Source organism: Pagrus pagrus (genome assembly GCF_965226575.1).
Source record: "Pagrus pagrus genome assembly, chromosome: 22".
Lineage (NCBI taxonomy): Eukaryota > Metazoa > Chordata > Actinopteri > Spariformes > Sparidae > Pagrus > Pagrus pagrus.
In genome coordinates, this window is record NC_140204.1 from 7,501,455 (window position 1) to 7,520,285 (window position 18,831).

Genomic DNA, 18,831 nt, shown 5'->3' on the forward strand with positions numbered 1-18,831 from the left:
TTTTTGCTAAATCACAGTCAGCTGCTATGCATTAGATTATAATGTGTTACTATTACTATTTGTTTCTGTTAGGTGACAAAACTGAAAAACAAATTGAATGTTCAAGTTTGCCTAACATTTGCCATGACCTCTGGTAGTCCTGACTCTATATTATACCAATCCAGTCCTCTAGCTGGCACCTAATGTATCTAAAGATTACAGCAAGCACTCTAGTTGTGTGAATGTGTGCTCGAGGAGAGTGAGAGGTGACCATATCAGAAAACCTTTCCGCCTACAGAGGCCACATCCTGTCATCAGATATCCCTAGATAAGGAGATGCTACAGTGTTTGTTTCACATTGGCTAAGAGTTAATGTCATCAAGAGAATGAAGAACATTATGTTAATAGACGGTATATTTTAAGTGTTACTGTAAGACCAAACAAGAAAGCAACTTACAGTCTGTTCAGTGCTACAGTAAGAGTGCTGAGAGGATTGTTGAGTGTTTTCCACTGGGAGAAAGTGCGGCCAATTTTCCGAAGGTTTGCAAAGGTACCACTGGACTGTAGGGTATGACCTTGACTTAAACGTAGTAAGGAGTCTTGACCAGCACCGGTCTTTAACTGAATTGAAAAGAAGCGGAGAACTGGTGGAAAACACAGGGAGACAGTTAGTCCTAACCCTGGATGGACTCTGGATTTTTGTGTAATGAATACCTGCATTTTTCTTCTTCGTTTACTTGTCACGTTCAGAGGAGCTATGTGAATAATACCTCCGTCTGCACCATGCTTGCAACTTGGGCAAAATTTAGGGTTTGTTTGCAGCCTTGAGCACTGATAAACGAAGCAAGAGAAGAAGCAAGATAAAGGGTGGTTCACCATCCTCACCCCACCCTCAAGATAATGGGTGGTTCAGCCTTTATCATGCTGCAAAAAGGTGCATCATTGTGCTCTTTGTGGCACATTTTCAAGCGATAAAACACAAGGACAGGATTTTATCTCTAGTAAACATACCAAACCTAAGGCATGATGTCACTGATGCTCTGTCGATCGGTACCAGTGATGCTCTGGCTGATTTTTAATCACCTGCTGCAGAGCCTTCCTGTCCTGGGCCGTGCACGACCCATAACAGTTTGTGATGTTTTTCAGTCAGGGTGCTTTCTATTGCTCCTCTGTAAAAGTTGACCTGAATCTTGCTCTGGAATTCAGCCGTCCTAAGTTACCAGGGCGGTGATGTGTGATGACCAAGATAGGTTCTCAGTGATGGCAATTCCAAGGAACCTTTAACTGTTCACCTGCTCCAGTGATGTAGACAGGGGTGTGAGTCTTTGCCTCCTTCTTTCTAAAATCAACAATCAGCTCCTTGGTCTTGCTGATGTTGAACAGTTGATTGTTCTCTGTGCACCACTCTGGAAGATTGTTGATTTCCTCCCATATGAACCCTCATCATTGCTTGTAGTGCGTCCGATGATGGTGGTGCCATCCCCAAACTTCACAGTAGAGTTCTCTTGATGTCTTGGAGTGCAGTAATCGGTGTACAGTGTGAATAGGAGGGGTCTGAGCACCAGTGTTGAGCACTAACATAGAGGCGTTGTGGCTGCCAATCTGTACTCTCTGGGGTCTGCTTGTAAGGGAGTCCAATATCCATTTGGAGAGTGTGGTACTCATTGTGTTGAATGCTGAGCTGAAATCAACACACAGCATCCTGGTGTCGCTTTTGTTATTCTCCAGGTGTGTGAGAACTGACTGGAGGGCAGTAGATATGGCATCCTCTGTGGATCTGTTGGTTCTGATAGCATACTGGTGAGGGTCCAGGCTCGCAGGGATGTTATCTTTGATGTGCTGGAGAACCAGTTTCTCAAAGCACTTCATCAGGATGGGGGTGAGAGCCACAGGGACTAGACGCAGCAGACTTGATGGCTGTCTTGAGGCAGGGGGGAACAGTCTCCTGTGGGAGTGAGATGCTAACAATCTTGCGTCTTGAGTAGTGAAACCGAGAACATTATTGCTCAACAACAGCAAATCCAAGTAGCTGATTGTTGTCTACATCGGTGGAGCTGAGGTGGAGCAGCTGAACACTTTCAGTTTCCTGGGAATCAACATTATAGGGAACCTCTCAGGTTGGCCTGGTTCACCAGCTTCCTTCCTCTGAATTGATTTTCTCAAAATGTACTGACTGACTGACTTTGAACATTGTTGGAAACATTTAGGATTACAAAATGTATAGCACATGTGTAGTTGTTTAAGATGTTTTAATGCAGAAATGTTACGTATTTTATCTTTAAATATATGGATTGGTTGGACTAAAGTGCAGGAAAAGGACTCTTCAGCTAACCCCTGACACTACAGCAGAGTGCCTCAACAGCCAGCAATGGAAGACTGTGGTTTCAGTTCTAGACAAGTCTGAAATAAACTTCCCCGTACTGCGTGGTATTTCTAGTGGTGGTCTGTGCACTGCCTGTCAGTCAAAGGTTGATTTCCCTTAAACTCTAAGGTGGTTTTAAAGCCTTTTCACAGATAAACCCACAATGTCAATACAAACTGTAAATGATGCTCTCCACTTAGGAGCAGCCAAAAAAAACTGGTGTGTGACTTCACACATCTATGTTTTATCACATGTGCTCTGTAAGTAAGCACATTTCTCATGATGTGTGGAAAAGTTTTTTTTTCTGTGTGAAACCTCACATCACTTTATAGTACAGTTGCATTCAGCCTTCTCATGCAATGTCACTTGTATCCAAATCTACACATTTTAAATAAACGTACAAAACGTAGCATAATTTGAAAGCGTATTAAATGATCAATGTTTGTGATCTAAGGTTTGTCAGTTAGTCATATGTTTTTTACAATGACAAACAATCTGAACCTTGCACCTTAGTTCCCACCAGCCTTAGCTGTGAAGTGATAATTAGCAAGTGTTTGCATGTTACCACCCGACACTTAGATGGCGAAAATGGCAAAGATTACCTGCTAAACATCAGCATGTTAGCACAATCACTGTGATCATGTTAGCATGCTGACATTAGCATGTGGCTTTAAGGACTGTTGTCCAACCTCACAGAGCTGATAGCATCTTTGGTGACTCTTAGGGCCCAGACGCAGCAAACCAACAAGGTTGACTGTTGCGTCGTCTCATGTCAGCTGTTGCCCGGCCGAAAAGCTGCACCTGAACACATTGCAAATACTACAGCCGACTAGCTTGTACATTCAGAGCCTATGTGACAGGAAAAAATGCTCCATACCACCAGGTATGGCAGTTGACTGTATTTGTCATTTAAAGAGCGAAACTGGAAGGCTTGCTAATGGAGTCACTTCTAATTGAGAAAAAATTGCAAATGGTGCCGAGGCAGTGGAGAGAAATAAGCAGAAACAGCACTAAATGGGTGAACTCATGGATGCTACAACAACAAGCTCTAGGGGCTTTCCCTTTCCTTTTCTGTTTATCTTCTTCTGCAACGATTCGCTTAGCTGGACCAACGGTGCAGGACGCACAGCAGAATCAGCCCTTAGTCTTGTTTTTACATTTTTAGGCATTCAACTTATACTCAAAGTTAATAAAAACATAATAAAATTATTAAAAAATATGTGCAAACCTCACCAAGCTATACTCTATACTGGCAAACAGGTTAAATGTAGGTATATTATGCAGGATTTTAAAAAAACATAAAGAAAAGTAATCCCTCTCAAGCATCACTTATGACCCACTAGAAGTGTGTGGTGGTGTCTGTAACTACAGTGACCCTGCCCTCTTCCTGTATTTCCTCATATTTAAGGCGTAGTGTGCCTTTAAAGAGAATGAATAGATGTAAAATGGATAGTCAGTACAAAATATGCTCTGACAAATTCTTCGACTGGTTTCAAGCATGCAGAACCTTTACCCTGTAAGTTCAGCAGTTCTGGAGTAGATATACTGTACATGACACGGTGTTTTTTGCAAGTATCCTTCACAGCATTGCACAGAGTGAGCAGCGTCGGAGAGTAGGGGGAGTATGTTGTGGGCGGGGGATATGAAGCAATGTCATAATGGCCGAGTGGAATAAATATGTCAGCTTCTTTTTGAGGAACTTTGCATACAGCAGAGTGCTTCTCTCTGTCACATTATTTTGAGTGTCAAAGACACCATTTAGATTACAAGTTGCCATTTTGGACATTCAGAAAAATCACCTGGCCAGCTGACCATGTTCTTGGTAAAACCCCCAAGTCTAACTTAAACAAGTTGGCTGACATTTCTTTTCGAAAGGAGAAGTGATACAGTACCACGAAAATGACGCGAGTCAGTGAGTCATTAAAGAAACAGAACCAGGACATAATGGCACACCCTGACCCTTCAAATCCCCTAGAAAAACTCAGAAACACAAATCAGATGAGTTCAAAAGTGTACATTTATTTCACAATAATGTTTTAGGGCTGTACATCAATTGTGGGCATAAAACAAGTTAAAATTACTTTCAATGTAACCACAATACTCACAGGTATTGACTGTTAAATATAAGACAACATACATTGATTCATACAACATACATGCATAGTTTTTAAGAGAGAACAACATGTACCATGCTATCTTCAAATAGAGGAAAAAAACTGATTAATGCATTAACTTAAATATGCACTCATTGTTGCAAAAGCAATGATATTTGACCAGTGGAACCACTAAACAGCAAGTAAAGGGAAAATGATATGGCACCACCAAGTGGCTAAAATCTAAACCTGCATGCACGACAAAAAATTACCAGTGTAAAGTAAATTACTGATAGCATTCTTATGACTGCTTATAACACAGCAAATGATTAAGCTTTAAAAAAAAAATGTACGGCCTGATGATTTAGAGATTTTGCCCATACATGCATTCACATGCAGTGGTTACCACTTATTTTACAATAATGTGATGATGATATGAAGTATTAAATAGCCTTGAGTATCAAAGTCTGACATATTACATAGATTAATACATAGACTGCACCTGACTTTTACTGTTACAGTTTGCAAAATGATGAGGACCCAAGCGCAAAACATCGCAGCAGGTGGGTTAAGACACAAAAAGCGAACTTCAATGATAAGTCCAATCTCCATAATGCAAGCAACAAAACTGACACAAAACAGGCAAATGCAAATCCTAGAAATACTAAAACTAAATGAGGTGCAAACCAGGATGAAGCTCAGGGAATACAGGCCGGATTGCAATAACATGAGGGCAGAAAACACTAGGAGCACTCACAGTGACACCAGGAACAAAACAGGCACGACGATGCAGGACTGATGCATACCTTAAGCTTGCATTTGATAAAGTACAAGAACAACTTCGTCAACTGCAACTCCTCCTAAAATACAGATTAAACAAAACGTGTCCTTTACAACTTCAAAAAACACGTTATCAGCATTGTCTGAGAAAATGTTTACTAGAAATGGTTAACAAATTGAGTTAGTATCTACTTTTAAATGCCTGGGGTTTTAAAGTGATTACCATTTGACTTTTAGATCACATATCCAGCTTATTACAAAAATGACTTAGAATACTTAAAACTACTCACCTATATGTGATTAAGTAAGTTAACTGTTAACTTTTCAAAGATATTTATTTGCTAGATAAATCAACCTACAGTAAACATGAATGTGGTTCTCTTGTTTTGCTGATGATGCACTCCTTTTTATCAACCTGGAATATATCAGAGATAAAGGTTAGTTTTTATTAAACAACTCAAGTTTAAGCTGTTTCCAGCTTCTTCAGAGCCTCTCATGGATTCATAAACACAACCATCACCAGGTAAATGATATAGAAACATATGGATATGGAACACTTTTCATCTGAAATACCATTTGAAACATTTAAAGCAACACTAACCCTAAAATTTGATCAAGGGTTTTTCTTCAGGATATTTTTAATGATTGACTTCACACCTCTGAATAGCCACAGCAAGAGATTAGAATCAGCCATGGTGCTGGGTGGTGGGTGTACGTCATCTTCACACTTCCTCTTACAGAGATGTGTTGCTATGATACTCACATTTACAGTTATACCACAGTGTATGTACAGCATGTTTTCATGTCTGGAAAAATGATGAGCTGTTGTAGGTGACAAAACCCACACTCACATTACTTCGTCTGCTTACCATGAACTCCTGCAGGTGTCACATTTACGTATTGATTTGGTCCTTCACCTGAAATAACAATGTTTTGATTACTTGACTTTTAAACACTGAGTTATTTAAAAACCTCCATGGTAAATAATGTTCATACTGTACCTGCTCCAGCATCCGGACCTCTCATTGTCTCATAGACACAACCATCACCTACAGGTCAGAGATAATGCAAGATCATATGAATGAATGTTCATGAGTGCTCTTAAATATTTGCAATTCCCTGTCTTTTAGTCTTTTTTTGGCAATTTACTTTCAAAAACCAGGCTGACTTAAAAGGGTTTTAAACACACAATATGTAGTTTATGCTGCTAGGCATCTACAGACATTTGCCGAGTGCGTGGGACCAGTCCTCCTGGAGGAATAAACACCCAGAATCACATCAGATTCGGCTCTGATCCGGAGTCGTGTACTGACAGGAGGAGAGCTCAGAGATTAATTTGAACCTTTTGGGATTAAAAAGTGGATTTTTCTTCACTCCAGTTTATCAACCTGACTGCAGCAGCGATCCATAAAGATTAACACTGTTGGGTGTTTATGTGCTGTAATGTTGACTGCTGACTGGAGCTGCAGGGGAAATGCTCTTCACTTTATGAATGAAAGGGGAAGAAGAAGAAAGAGAACCTCTCTGGGGGTTGAAGTCTCTGGTGAGTGCTGAGCTCAGTGAGAGGTTGACCTGAATTTGAATAGACAGACACATACTCCCCTGGAGCGTGCTATTGCTCGTTAGCTTACAGCTAGTGTACAATAAAACTTTGAGTTTATATCGCAAAGCAAATGATAACGCAAATGAACACGAATGATCACGTGGTCTAACTTGCACAAGTAAAAACCTGGTGGTAGAAAAACACCAAATACTGATAAAAACTCATGACTCAGGAAAAGGTCTTTATTGATGAAGTAATGTATTAAAATTGTATTCACGTTATGCTAAGTCCCGTTCGCTGACTTCCTTGCTCGCTCTCTCATTCTTCCCTAAAGTTATATCAACAGGCAGGCAAATGAAACACACTGCTACCTGGAGTAAATTTGTGGGTTTGGAAACATTTGGAATAACATAAATACACAAATCAACAAAATATATAAACAATGGTCTTTTTAAGACATTTTCATGCAGAAATCGTGCATATCATATATTTAAATGGTCTGAAATAGCTGTAAAAGCAAAAGAAAAGCGAACAGGATTGGATAGAGGACTGACCGTGGAGGAGAGAGGAGTACACTTGCTCTTGAGTTTCAGCTGGGTTGACCTGGGTTTGGGACTGGATGTGCCTGAAGCATGAAGTTAAGCATGTATATTAGCAATAATAAAAACAACGGTAAAAAATAGTGTATGTAAGACAAATCAGTAAAGAACAGTTACAGGATTAACAGGATATTTTTGCTTTTAAGTAGTAGATGAAAGTGTCCCAACCTGCTATAACAGCGGCCTGTGAAAAAGAAAAGACGTCACATGCAAATGAAACCACTGCTCTGTTTCACGACTTCAGTATCATTTAGTGATTGTGAGTGTTACCATCAACATTGGCAAGAGGAGGACTTACCCTTTGACTTTGTGTAGCAAAGCAGTGAGAGTACAATACTCAGCAAAATTCCAATAACCAGCCCAATGATCAGTGGTACAATAGATGAAATGGGCCCTGCAATAATGAATAATAATTATATCATTTAACTGTAATGCTATACAGTCTTAGATTTTGGATATCACCTTAACATGATATGGCATATGTCTTGTCTTTTCCTGGTTTTAAAGGCTCCATTACAGTTAATTGATCATCAATTTCAAAACCTACTAGACTGTTCTACGTGTTCTAATACCACTTAGTCATTAAATCCACATTACTGATGATTATTTATCAAAAATCTCATTGTGTAAATACTGTGTGAAAGTACCAACAGCCATCCCTGCAATATTGTCACAGTATCAATCGACGTCGAGGTATTTATTTATTAGAAGTACCCATGAAAGTAAAGCAGTACTTTCTCTTCGATGCACATACCTTTTGTAGCGTTACTGCACTTTACAGTTTGGGACGCTGACATCTTACTGATAAAGTTGTATATCATGCAGGTGAATTCTGTGTCTCCGTCCTGTGGCCTGATGATGTACTGCAGCCTGGACCCACTTCTGGTTTTGTTCCTCACAGTCCAATTGTAGCTGACAACGCCGTCAGAGGTCGCACTGCACTCCAGAAAAACTGTGCAGGATTCATTCGATGGGTGCCAGGTTGAAGTGGAAATCAGGCTGGGCTGTTTAGTAATGGGCTCTAATGAGGCAATGGACGGAGAGAGAATAAAAACAGTAATCATCGAGGAGTAACACAACCTTCTGAAAATGTTGAGTTTAACTATTAATTGATTCTTGTTTTGGGAATAAATCAGTCCAGTTACAAGAGTGAAATATTGCCATTTTATGTTTCTGCAAACCATGAATACATTCAAATTTCATACTATATCAATATTTTCACAACAGGTGTTATTATTACTATTACTGTTACTATTATTAGCCTACAGTACTTCCATCACAGGACAGTGATAGGATCGTGGTGGTGTTACAGGTCAGCAAGAACGCTGCCAATCCAGAGGCAAAAGATCGAGACGGCATTTCAATATTTGTAAGTGTCACACAGCTGGACAATGAAGCAATGTCCAGCTGTGTCAGAGGCAACATAACTGGATGTTTTTGAGGAGACATCGAGATAATTGCCGGTCGTGTGTGTGGCAACAAAACCAGGTATTTTAAGTTAAATCATGATTTATTTTTTTCCCCCAACCCAACCAAGTGGTGCCTTAACCTAACCTAACACCTAAAATACAATTGAACCATAAAGAAACATTAAGTTACAACATAAAGAAATGTTAAGTTTCCACATACCTGTGATGTGCAGAAATGCACTCTGCCATCATTTATTCTGGTGATTAATTCTACATATTCTTCACCCGAGTAAAACCCTACATTACCTAACCAACAATGACAACTGACCGCTGACAAAGATTAAGGTGTGTTATGCTCATATACTTAGTGGGTTTTGTTTGTTTGTTTGTTTGTTTTGATTTTTTAACTCACAATGTTTGGCAAAAAAAGGGGGAATCCTACCATGAACTTGCAGAGAGATGATGACTGTTTTCCTTTGTTTGTCATTAACATCTGAGACAAAACTGAAGTTCCCAGAATCTTGGAGAGTCAATCTTCTCACTGTTAAACTAAAGGTTTTGGGGTTTAGCTCTAATCTGCCCTTAAACTGTTTTTCAGAAAAATGCATATCTTTCTCTGCAATTCTTATCCTTCCATATTTCCATAATGCCCCAGTAACCCCATCAGTTGGTAAGCATGACGGAAGCTCCACAGTGTCTCCAACTTTTTTTTGGATGACACGTGGACAGCTGGAAGCCTCCACATCTGAAACGCAGAAGCAAACAACAGAGTGAGTGTCATCTTTTTGAGAGTGTCATATAGATCTTGATATCACAGCTGATGGTTATCACTGTTTACAGAGAGAGAAACAAAATAGACAGAAAGATAGATTACATATTGTTTTTGGGGGATAGAACATTTATTCGTCATTTGCTCTGAATCATGGAGGTTTCCTTGTGACCTGTTCCCACACCAGCCCTGTGGTCAGGAGCCTCTGCACATAAAGACATTGCTGCTGGATGTGGTCACTTGTGAAACCCAATTTCAAACTTTCAGTCAGACAGTGCAGGAAGATAATGCTGGGTATTAAGTTACTCTTTAATTGTATTTCAACTATAATTTGCCAAGATTTTGCTTTTAAGATGACAGCTAAAATCAAATTTGGATTTCCAGCTGCATTTCTCTGCAGTTTTGTTCACAAAAACTACATAAAAACAAGAAAAGCACAGAGGCAGTGCTTTACACAAGGCAAGGAAATGCAACAATATCTGAAAATACATTCAAAAGTAAACTTAACTATCATGTTATTCTAAACCAGAGGTGGACAGAGTACACAACTTCACTACTTGAGTAAAGTACAGATACTCCTTGTCAAATATTACTCCAATACAAGTAAAAGTAGCTTAGTCAAAATATTACTTAAGTAAAAGTACTAAAGTATTTGTTTAAAAAATTACTTAAGTAAAAGTATTTAAAAAATATCTCAGGAAATACAGGAAAGGAAAGTAGCTTAATGTCATTATACAATACACTGATGTGATTCTGCTACAGACGTGTTTATAGCTCAAAAATAAGCAAATAAAGGCAAGAAGCCTCAGAACACAGACTCAGCTGCATTCACCAACACATGAAATATATTGCAGACAGCTGCGGTCAGTTCAGTATATTTTTGCATCTGACATCCATGCTTTCTCTACATAAAAAAGATGTAGATGCAGGCACTACAAGAACTGATATTGACATTTACAGATAAACAACTTATTGGCTAGTTTACTTATATCATACATCACAGCCAAAAATGAGCCGGATAACCCACATCAAAGACAGCCGCACCTCACTAACGCGTGCACACCCACTCTCTCTCTCTCTCTCTCTCTCTCTCTCTCTCACTCACACACACACACACACACACACACACACACACACAGACACATGCGCGTGCGCGCGCGCACACACACACACACACACACACACACACACACACTCTCTCTTTCACAAACATTAAGCTAGCTAACGTTAATAGCTACTTTACATACCGCGACGTGCTTTTTCCGGTTGGAAGACGAGTCTTTGTAGTCCGTGATATAATTGGTCCGCGGTAAGAACAACAAACATTTAAACTGAAACGAATCAGTTTTTGTGACAAAAATCTCAAACATGGGTTTGAGATAAGGCCACGGGTGCTCATGACGTAGTACAGGTACGGCAATACGGCTAAGACAAACCATACGCGAATCAGCAGAAACAGTTTATTTTCTCTGAATTTTGCAAAAAAAAAAAAAATCATCAGCTGACGTAAGATCAAAAGTAGCGAGTAACGAGAGCATTAATAGAAATGTAGTGGAGTAAAAGTACAATATTTGTCCTTCAAATGTAGTGGAGTGAAAGTAAAAGTATCCCCCCAAAATAATACTCAAGTAAAGTACAGATACTCAAAAACTGTACTTAAGTACAGTACTCAAGTAAATTTACTTCGTTACTGTCCACCACTGTTCTAAACACACAATACCCAGATAATATGCAGACATCCAGGAAGTATTGTAAGCTTGGCCCACGTACTTCAGCTGTGCAGTTCCAAGCTCATGCTCTCAAGACATTAAAACCACACAGCCTCACTGAGTAGAGGTATGCTCACCATTGATGGAGACCCCAAGCAGCAGCAGAGCACTGCATGTAAAGTAGCAGGTCGAGTATCGAAGGCAACCACCGGCCATCTTTGAAAGGAACAATGCCTCTTCCTCTTCTGGTCAAACTCTGTTGCGGCGAATTAGAGAGAAGGGAAAGGGGAAGACACAGCAGAAGGGGGCAGTCTGAAAAACAAATTGAAAGTCTGCATTAGCTGACCTTGGAGCAGGAAGAACTTTACCACATCCTATCATCAGACACTCCTACACTCCTGCATGTCATTCTGTGTTACTGTCATTTCTGTCTCTCTGCAGGAGTGGCCTGTGTGATAGTCACACCTCACAAGTTCTGGACGGTATTAACTACCCTCCCCTGGGCCATGCACGAACCATTTCCACTCAGAATGAGTTTTTCAGACAATATTCACATGTCAGCCATTCAAACTATGGGCCACTCAGGCAAGAACACAACCTCTGCACATTGGGCACAATTGGGAATATTTGAACATATATTTTCTGTTAAACTGGCTGAGAAAGTCTGACACAGTTTCTCCGGCACTTAACCTGTGCCCTTTAACTACCTGACGAGGAACAACCCTGGCACAACTGAAGGCCTTAACATTTATAAATGAGAGAGGTTGTAATTGTTCGACATATTTGTAAAAAAAAACATTCAGACACTGCTACTGGTGTCATCAGTAGTCCAACCATGTGAAGTTTGGAAAAGTGAGGAGATGAAGATGTGAACTCTTTACCACAGAATCATGAGCAGAGGTGGACAGAGTACACAACTTCACTACTTGAGTATAAGTACAGATACTCCTTGTCAAATATTACTCCAATACAAGTAAAAGTAGCTTAGTCAAAATATTACTTAAGTAAAAGTACTAAAGTATTTGCTTAAAAAATTACTTAAGTAAAAGTATTTAAAAAATATCTCAGGAAATACAGGAAAGGAAAGTAGCTTAATGTCATTATACAATACACTGATGTGATTCTGCTACAGACAGTTTATAGCTCAAAAATAAACAAATAAAGACAAGAAGCCTCAGAACACAGACTCAGCTGCATTCACCAACAAGTGAAATATATACTATACTCACTCTATGCTACTCTTTCTCTCTCTCACACACTCACACTCACACACACTCTCTCTCTCTCACACCCACACACACTCTCTCTCTCTCACACACACACACACACACACACACACACACACACACACACACACACACACTCTCTCTCTCTCACACACACACCCACACACACTCTCTCTCTCTCTCTCACACACACACACACACACACACACACACACACACACTCACTCTCTCTCTCTCTCTCTCTCACACACACACACACCCACTCTCTCTCTCTCACACACACCCACTCTATCTCTATCTCTCTCACACACACACACACACACACACCCACACCTAACCCCTACCTTGGACTCTTTGATATGAATTGTATAAAAAACATGAGCAGAAAATCAACTCAATCATTCAACTGCACTGCAACAGTTGCCATATTTTTAAACCGTTTAAAAATGGCAACTATGATACTACAAACACATACAATTACGTTTAAAATGTTTATCTGCAATTTAACCAACATTGTGCTAGCTAACGTTAGTAACAACTTTACATACCGCGACGTGCTTTTTCAGGTTGGAAGACGAGTTTTTGTCGGCCGTGATATAATTTGTTCGCGATAAGCACAACAAACATGTAAACTGAAACGAATCAAACATGGGTTTGAGATAAGGCCACGGGTGCTCGGTGGGAGTTTCCCCCGTGTTTCTCCAGTTTCTTCCTCCATTTCTTCGTATGGCATGACGCAGTACAGGTACGGCAATACGACTAAGACAAACCATACGCAAATCAGCAGAAACAGTTTATTTTCTCTGAATTTTGCACACAAAAAAAAAAAAAAAATCATCAGCTGACGTAAGCTCAAAAGTAGTGAGTAACGAGAGCATCAATAGAAATGTAGTGGAGTAAAAATTACAATATTTGTCCTTCAAATGTAGTGGAGTGAAAGTAAAAGTATCCCCAAAAAATAATACTTAAGTAAAGTACAGATACTCAAAAACTGTACTTAAGTACAGTACTCAAGTAAATTTACTTCGTTACTGTCCACCACTGATCATGAGCCATGTGCTTTATCCACTGCACCATGGAGCAGCAGTGGTTGTAGTAGTTTAGCAGTAGCAGAAGTAGAATAAGTAGTAGTAGTATAAAGGCTGTAGTAGTAGTAGTGGTAGTGGTAGTAGCAATAGTCATGTTAAAACTTGTAGTTGTAGCCGGCGGCAGAGTTTAAACCACTAACCTTGTGATGGTGTGCCTCCCACTCATTCTCTGTGGCAAAATCTTGTTGAAAGAAAGCTAATATTTTAGTACAGAAGGTATAAAGCATTGAAATACAAGCACACTTTTGATATTTGAATGGTAGCGGGAGTTGAAACAGGCTAAAACTCAGAATGGAGTCAAAAGATCAACACTAATCCAAGTGCTGTGTACAGACAGCACACACCTCATCGCAATACAGGCATCGGGGCGGTGCAAGAGCAGAGGGCATATTCTCCATAACATGCATATATCAACACAATGAGTTGTTAGTTCGTATATAATGTGATGTGATTCAATATAATCATAATTACTTTTTGTACTTTTTGTACTTGTTAATCTTGAGGGACTAGGAACCAACCTTTTGCATTAGAGACGAGCTTATAAGTTGTTGCAGTGGGCAGGAAGTGTAAACATGTCAAAGTATGCTGCGGCCAAAGCCACAAGTGAAGGTGTTTGAGGTGTAAAAGGAGAGGAATATCTCTGTTTCCTGTATTAATACTAATGCAAAGTAGAACTTTTTCTCAGAAGCAGATCAACAGTTGGAGGTGAACATGGGGCACACTTGGCTCTCTGTACTGGGGTTATTCTGTGAGTACATTGCTGACTTTCAGAGGCAGACTCGTGTTTGTTATCATTATAGGCATTATTTTTTTGTGGAGAATTATGTTTAATATGCTACTTGGGTGGTTATTTTTACACTGGCTTTTGCACACATATTTGCACAGTGAATGTACGGTATAGGCTATATTAATTTTAAAGAGGTTTTTTTTTATTTGTGTCCTCTCTCTGTAGCTCTGTAGCAGAATATCATCACAGAAATGTGTGATGCTGTTTATAGCTGGATTTTAAATGCCGGTGATTATTGTCTAATGAAGTTTTAATCTTGTTTTTAATGTTTAGTGCTGAATACACTCCTCTACGGACATGCTGAAGGTAACCAACTGTCTTTTCTCCGTTGTCAATGTCAATGATATACAAAATTATTATTTGTTATTACTGAATTATTGCATTTAATAAAAAAAAAACACAACAAAACATGATATTGGCATTATATATCAGCCATCGGCCGCCCTGCTCTCAAAAATATAGGCGTTAAAAAAACCCTGTCTGTCGATCATTAGTCTGAAACATGCTGCGTAAACACGACATAAAACAAATTATTGTTGCTTCCTGATCCATTTGCATGTTCTTATAGAGCTCTCTGAAGTATGATAATAGTTTTGATTAATGTGTCGAAATGAGGAAAATATTTCATGTTACAAAAAACAGCTTGCTTGATACAAATTTGATGAATTGTTCTCCTGGATGGTTACAGCTCAGATACAGACAATATATGGCCATGACATACAACAGAGGTCACTTTAATTTAGTGTTAATATTAATATTATCACTTAAGGCAAGTTTAAGAAGTCTGAAGATTTGAGATTTACTTGACTTTGTTGGCTGCTATATTTACATTGGACTGAATCACAGAGACATTAATTTAACGTTTTATGTCTTTGTTCTAAATCAAACAGCAAACAGACCAAAGGCTGAACTGAGGGCTGATGACAGAGACATTCCTGTAGGGGGCAGTGTGACCCTGACCTGCTCTGTGAACCCATCATCATCTGGATGGAAATACTTCTGGTACAGAGGAGAGAAAACATCTGAACATCTGACCACTCAACTCTCAGCTGGACGAATAATTGTCTCAGAGGAAGGAGTCTACTGGTGCAGAGGAGGAAGAGGAGAGCCAGTTTACTACACAGAGTACAGTGATCCAATCACTATCAACAAAAATGGTGAGTTTGACATTTGTTTTGGAAACAGGATAAAAATATATGTTGTATTTATTGATTGAAAAACATGTTTGATGAAGATTTCACTTTTTTTTTTTCATTTTTGATTCCTTACTGTGAATTCTTGAACATGAACAGTTCACAACAAGGCTGTTGTGACTCTGCAGCCAAACTGGTCTGAAATATACAGAGGAGAGACGATCACTCTCAGATGTGAGATCAAAGATGGAGGAGACACTGAGTGGGAGTATGAATGGAAAACAACCAGCTTAGAAAAACCTTCAAATCAAAATGAACACAAAATTAGATTTGATTCTGCATCCCACAGTGGAGACTACAGGTGTAAGGGCAGAAAGAAAGGTGAAAAGTCTTCAACAGATTGGAGTGATCCCTTCAAACTGACAGTATCAGACAGTAAGTCACATCACATTTCTTGTGAAGATTATACAGCTCATTAAAGGGATGTTTTGGTTCATATACAGTGTATTTTTAAATGTAAATATTCAGGTTTGTATGTACTCATTGTGCCATTGTATTTGATCAACATGCTTTCATATCGAAAAATCACTTTCCAGAGGCACCACGGCCTGTCCTCACTGTGTCTCCATCATGGCTGAGTGCTGGAGCCTCAGCAACTCTGAACTGCAGTGTTGAAGATCCATCTGCAGGATGGAGGTTCTACTGGTATAAGACTGCTCCTGATATTTTAAACTACTTCGACAGCATTGAGCTGCTACCTGGCAGTGGGACTGAACAGGATTCCTACATTGTTCATGGACAGACACACTTAGCAGGATATGTGTGCAGAGCTGGAAGAGGAGATCCAGTGTCTTACACTGATTACAGCAAATCTAAATTAGTCTGGTATGAAGGTCAGTCTGTTTCTCTCTCTCTCTCAAAAAGCACCCTTGTTTATCTTTTACCTGTCTATGTCAAACATAAATAGCTCCCTCCCAATAATTGTTTATTTTTTTTTTACATAATTGTTTCGCTTGCTGGCTGCTTGTAAATTGTATAGCATATGTGGAGTATAATGTTAAGTTCAGGCAGGGACACAAGGCAGTAAGGACAGGCCCCAGTGCAGGTCATTATGAAGGGGACTAGTGCTCCTTATTTACAAAGGACACAAGCACACACACTTAGGTGCATATGTATTGTACATACCATGTGTCGGATTTAAGTCGAATGTGTTATCTAGGCTTTTGTATTTGCAAAGTACAGAGGTCAAAGAGAAAGCTGTCAGAAGCATGGATAGCACTGTGACAGTCAAAGTGCTAAAATGTGACAACAAGCACCTGAGAGCAAAGCAGCTGTCCATTTCACTGTGGTGCTGAAATGACTGTCGAAAGCCATTTTAGTGCAGCCACACTGTCTGCACTGCCTGGCAGTAAAATCATCATTGGAGTTTTGCAGACTGTGTGGGCCTGGCCAGTTTTCGGGACATGGTGTGGTTTGTTGTCGAATATTGCAGCTCTCCAATTCTCTTCTTTCTCCAATTACCATTCTTTCCATAATCTCTGGCCTCTATATCGAATAGGAGTGCACTCATGAGGTTACTTAACTAAAATTGCCTTTGTTAAAGTCTGCTTGTTGTTACATGTTGTTTTTCAGATTTTCCCTCATCAGCGTCTCTCACAGTGAGTCCTGACAGAGCTCAACACTTCACCTCTGACTCTGTCTCACTGAGCTGTGAGGGAAACTCTGCTGAGTGGAGAGTGAGGAGGTTAAGCATGGACAGCCACCTGTCTGACTGCCCCTACTGGGGGACAATGATTCAATCCACATGCAGCCTACGCACTTTCTGGCGCAGTGATGCAGTGTACTGGTGTGAGTCTGGATCAGGAGAGCTCAGCAACGCAGTCAACATCACTATACAGGGTATGATTTCACTTAATCACTACATCACACATCCATTTATTTGTTTCAGCACTTATTATATGTTGATCACATCTACATGGAAGAGTTCAGTACACTGACATCTTAATAGTTTGGCCCATTACTGCCACGTGGTATCTTAAGTAACGGCAGGTAACTAAATTACCCAACATTTTTCTTTAATTTAACTTGAGTAGGTTCACCCTTTTATCATTAGTAAATCAACATTTAGCAGCATCTTAGCACACAAAACAAGTTACACCAAAACCTTTGCCAGAAAAAAATGTCACCTCATCTTTCAGATTTAGAATTTTTTTAAAAACAAACAAAAAGCTCAAGATTAATATATCATTGAATTATTGTATTATTATCCAAAAACTACTGTGCAGTCGGGTTCAAAATCATTGGTCCTCTGCACAGCAGTATAATTCAGTTGGGTACTGGTCAAACACAGGCAATGCCAAAGAATCTATATTGAATGAACGGCTAGCTGCACACCAGAAACTCAGCTCTGCACCAGCTTCCTCGGTTTTCATAAAAAAAAAAAACTGCAAATAAGATAACCCCCTATATCTGCAGCTGTTTGAATGAAAACATATGAAAAAACAGAGCTGAGTTTTCTGGTGTGCAGCTAGCCCTAAAAAACAAAACACTCTATTTTGTGGCAGTTACCTTCCACTATTTGTTTCCTATGGTATCTACACAAGATCAACTGTCTGATTTTATAATGTCACAGAGTACAGCTTCTGCACACCTTATGATCGAAAGGTACGCACCTGAGATGGAGATGACCGAAGGCCGACAAAATCAGGAAAAAGACTCCTGCACACTGTCCGACTTCACTTGCAAATAAGTTTAATGACAACGTTTCGGTACTTAGACCTTCATCAGGCTTATCTAGACAGATCTAGATCTAGATAGATAGGTCTATCTATTTAGAGTCTTTTCCCTGATTTTAAAGTAAGTTTTTAAGTGTGATGTATTCACATCATTGTACGTAAACTCATTCTCAAGTTCCTCGACCAGCTGATCTCTGACTGAAACCTCGTATTCTTTGACTGTTTAACAGATGGAGATATGATCCTGCTGAGTCCTGCCCGTCCTGTGACTGTGGGAGACTCTGTTAGTCTGAGCTGCAAATTAAGAAGTCGAACATTCATGTCCACTGTGTTTTTCTATCACAATGAGAAACTGATTCAAAGTGACACCAGATGGGAGTTAAATATCTCTGCAGTGTCAAAGTCAGATGAAGGATTCTACAAGTGTCAACACTCAGGACAAGAATCAGCACAGAGCTGGATGTCAGTTCAGGGTGAGTAGGAATCTGAAAGAAAAATATGGTCAAACACTTAACTGAATTTGAAGGAGCGTTGGCTTCAGATGACTTTAACAATTCTTCATTTTGAGCTGCTATTTTATTACTGTCCGAGTATTAACCTGTGTATCACGATATGGATG

General features: G+C 39.6%; 1 protein-coding gene across 4 annotated transcripts; it reads right to left on the reverse strand.

The window, feature by feature from the left end:
• Positions 1 to 4,365: 4,365 nt before the first annotated feature.
• Positions 4,366 to 13,238, reverse strand: LOC311251924 (T-lymphocyte surface antigen Ly-9-like). 4 transcript variants are annotated; one of them, XR_014621467.1, is made up of 11 exons: positions 13,018 to 13,238; positions 11,381 to 11,555; positions 9,208 to 9,510; positions 8,111 to 8,377; positions 7,655 to 7,750; positions 7,525 to 7,540; positions 7,312 to 7,382; positions 6,216 to 6,263; positions 6,084 to 6,131; positions 5,574 to 5,629; positions 4,366 to 5,294 (listed from the first exon to the last, which is right to left on the reverse strand). XR_014621467.1 is itself a non-coding variant. In XM_084344596.1 (10 exons), exons 2-10 carry the CDS (start codon positions 11,457 to 11,459, stop codon positions 5,625 to 5,627), a joined length of 933 nt encoding a protein of 310 aa, XP_084200722.1. In that variant the 5' UTR covers positions 11,460 to 11,555; positions 13,018 to 13,238; the 3' UTR covers positions 4,366 to 5,624. The 4 variants fall into 4 exon arrangements, 3 of the variants coding, with proteins under 3 accessions (XP_084200722.1, XP_084200724.1, XP_084200723.1); XM_084344596.1 differs by having other exon boundaries at positions 4,366 to 5,629; XM_084344598.1 differs by lacking the exon at positions 9,208 to 9,510 and having other exon boundaries at positions 4,366 to 5,629.
• Between the last annotated feature and the right edge of the window lie 5,593 nt (positions 13,239 to 18,831).

Coding starts and splice junctions, on each gene's coding strand:
- LOC311251924 (XM_084344596.1), bottom strand. CDS start 11,459: ATGGCCGGTGGTTGCCTTCGATACTCGACCTGCTACTTTACATGCAGT. Junction 9,511..11,380: donor GCTTGGGGTCTCCATCAATG/GTGAGCATACCT, acceptor TCTGCGTTTCAG/ATGTGGAGGCTTCCAGCTGT. Junction 6,264..7,311: donor GTACTCCTCTCTCCTCCACG/GTCAGTCCTCTA, acceptor TCTGACCTGTAG/GTGATGGTTGTGTCTATGAG.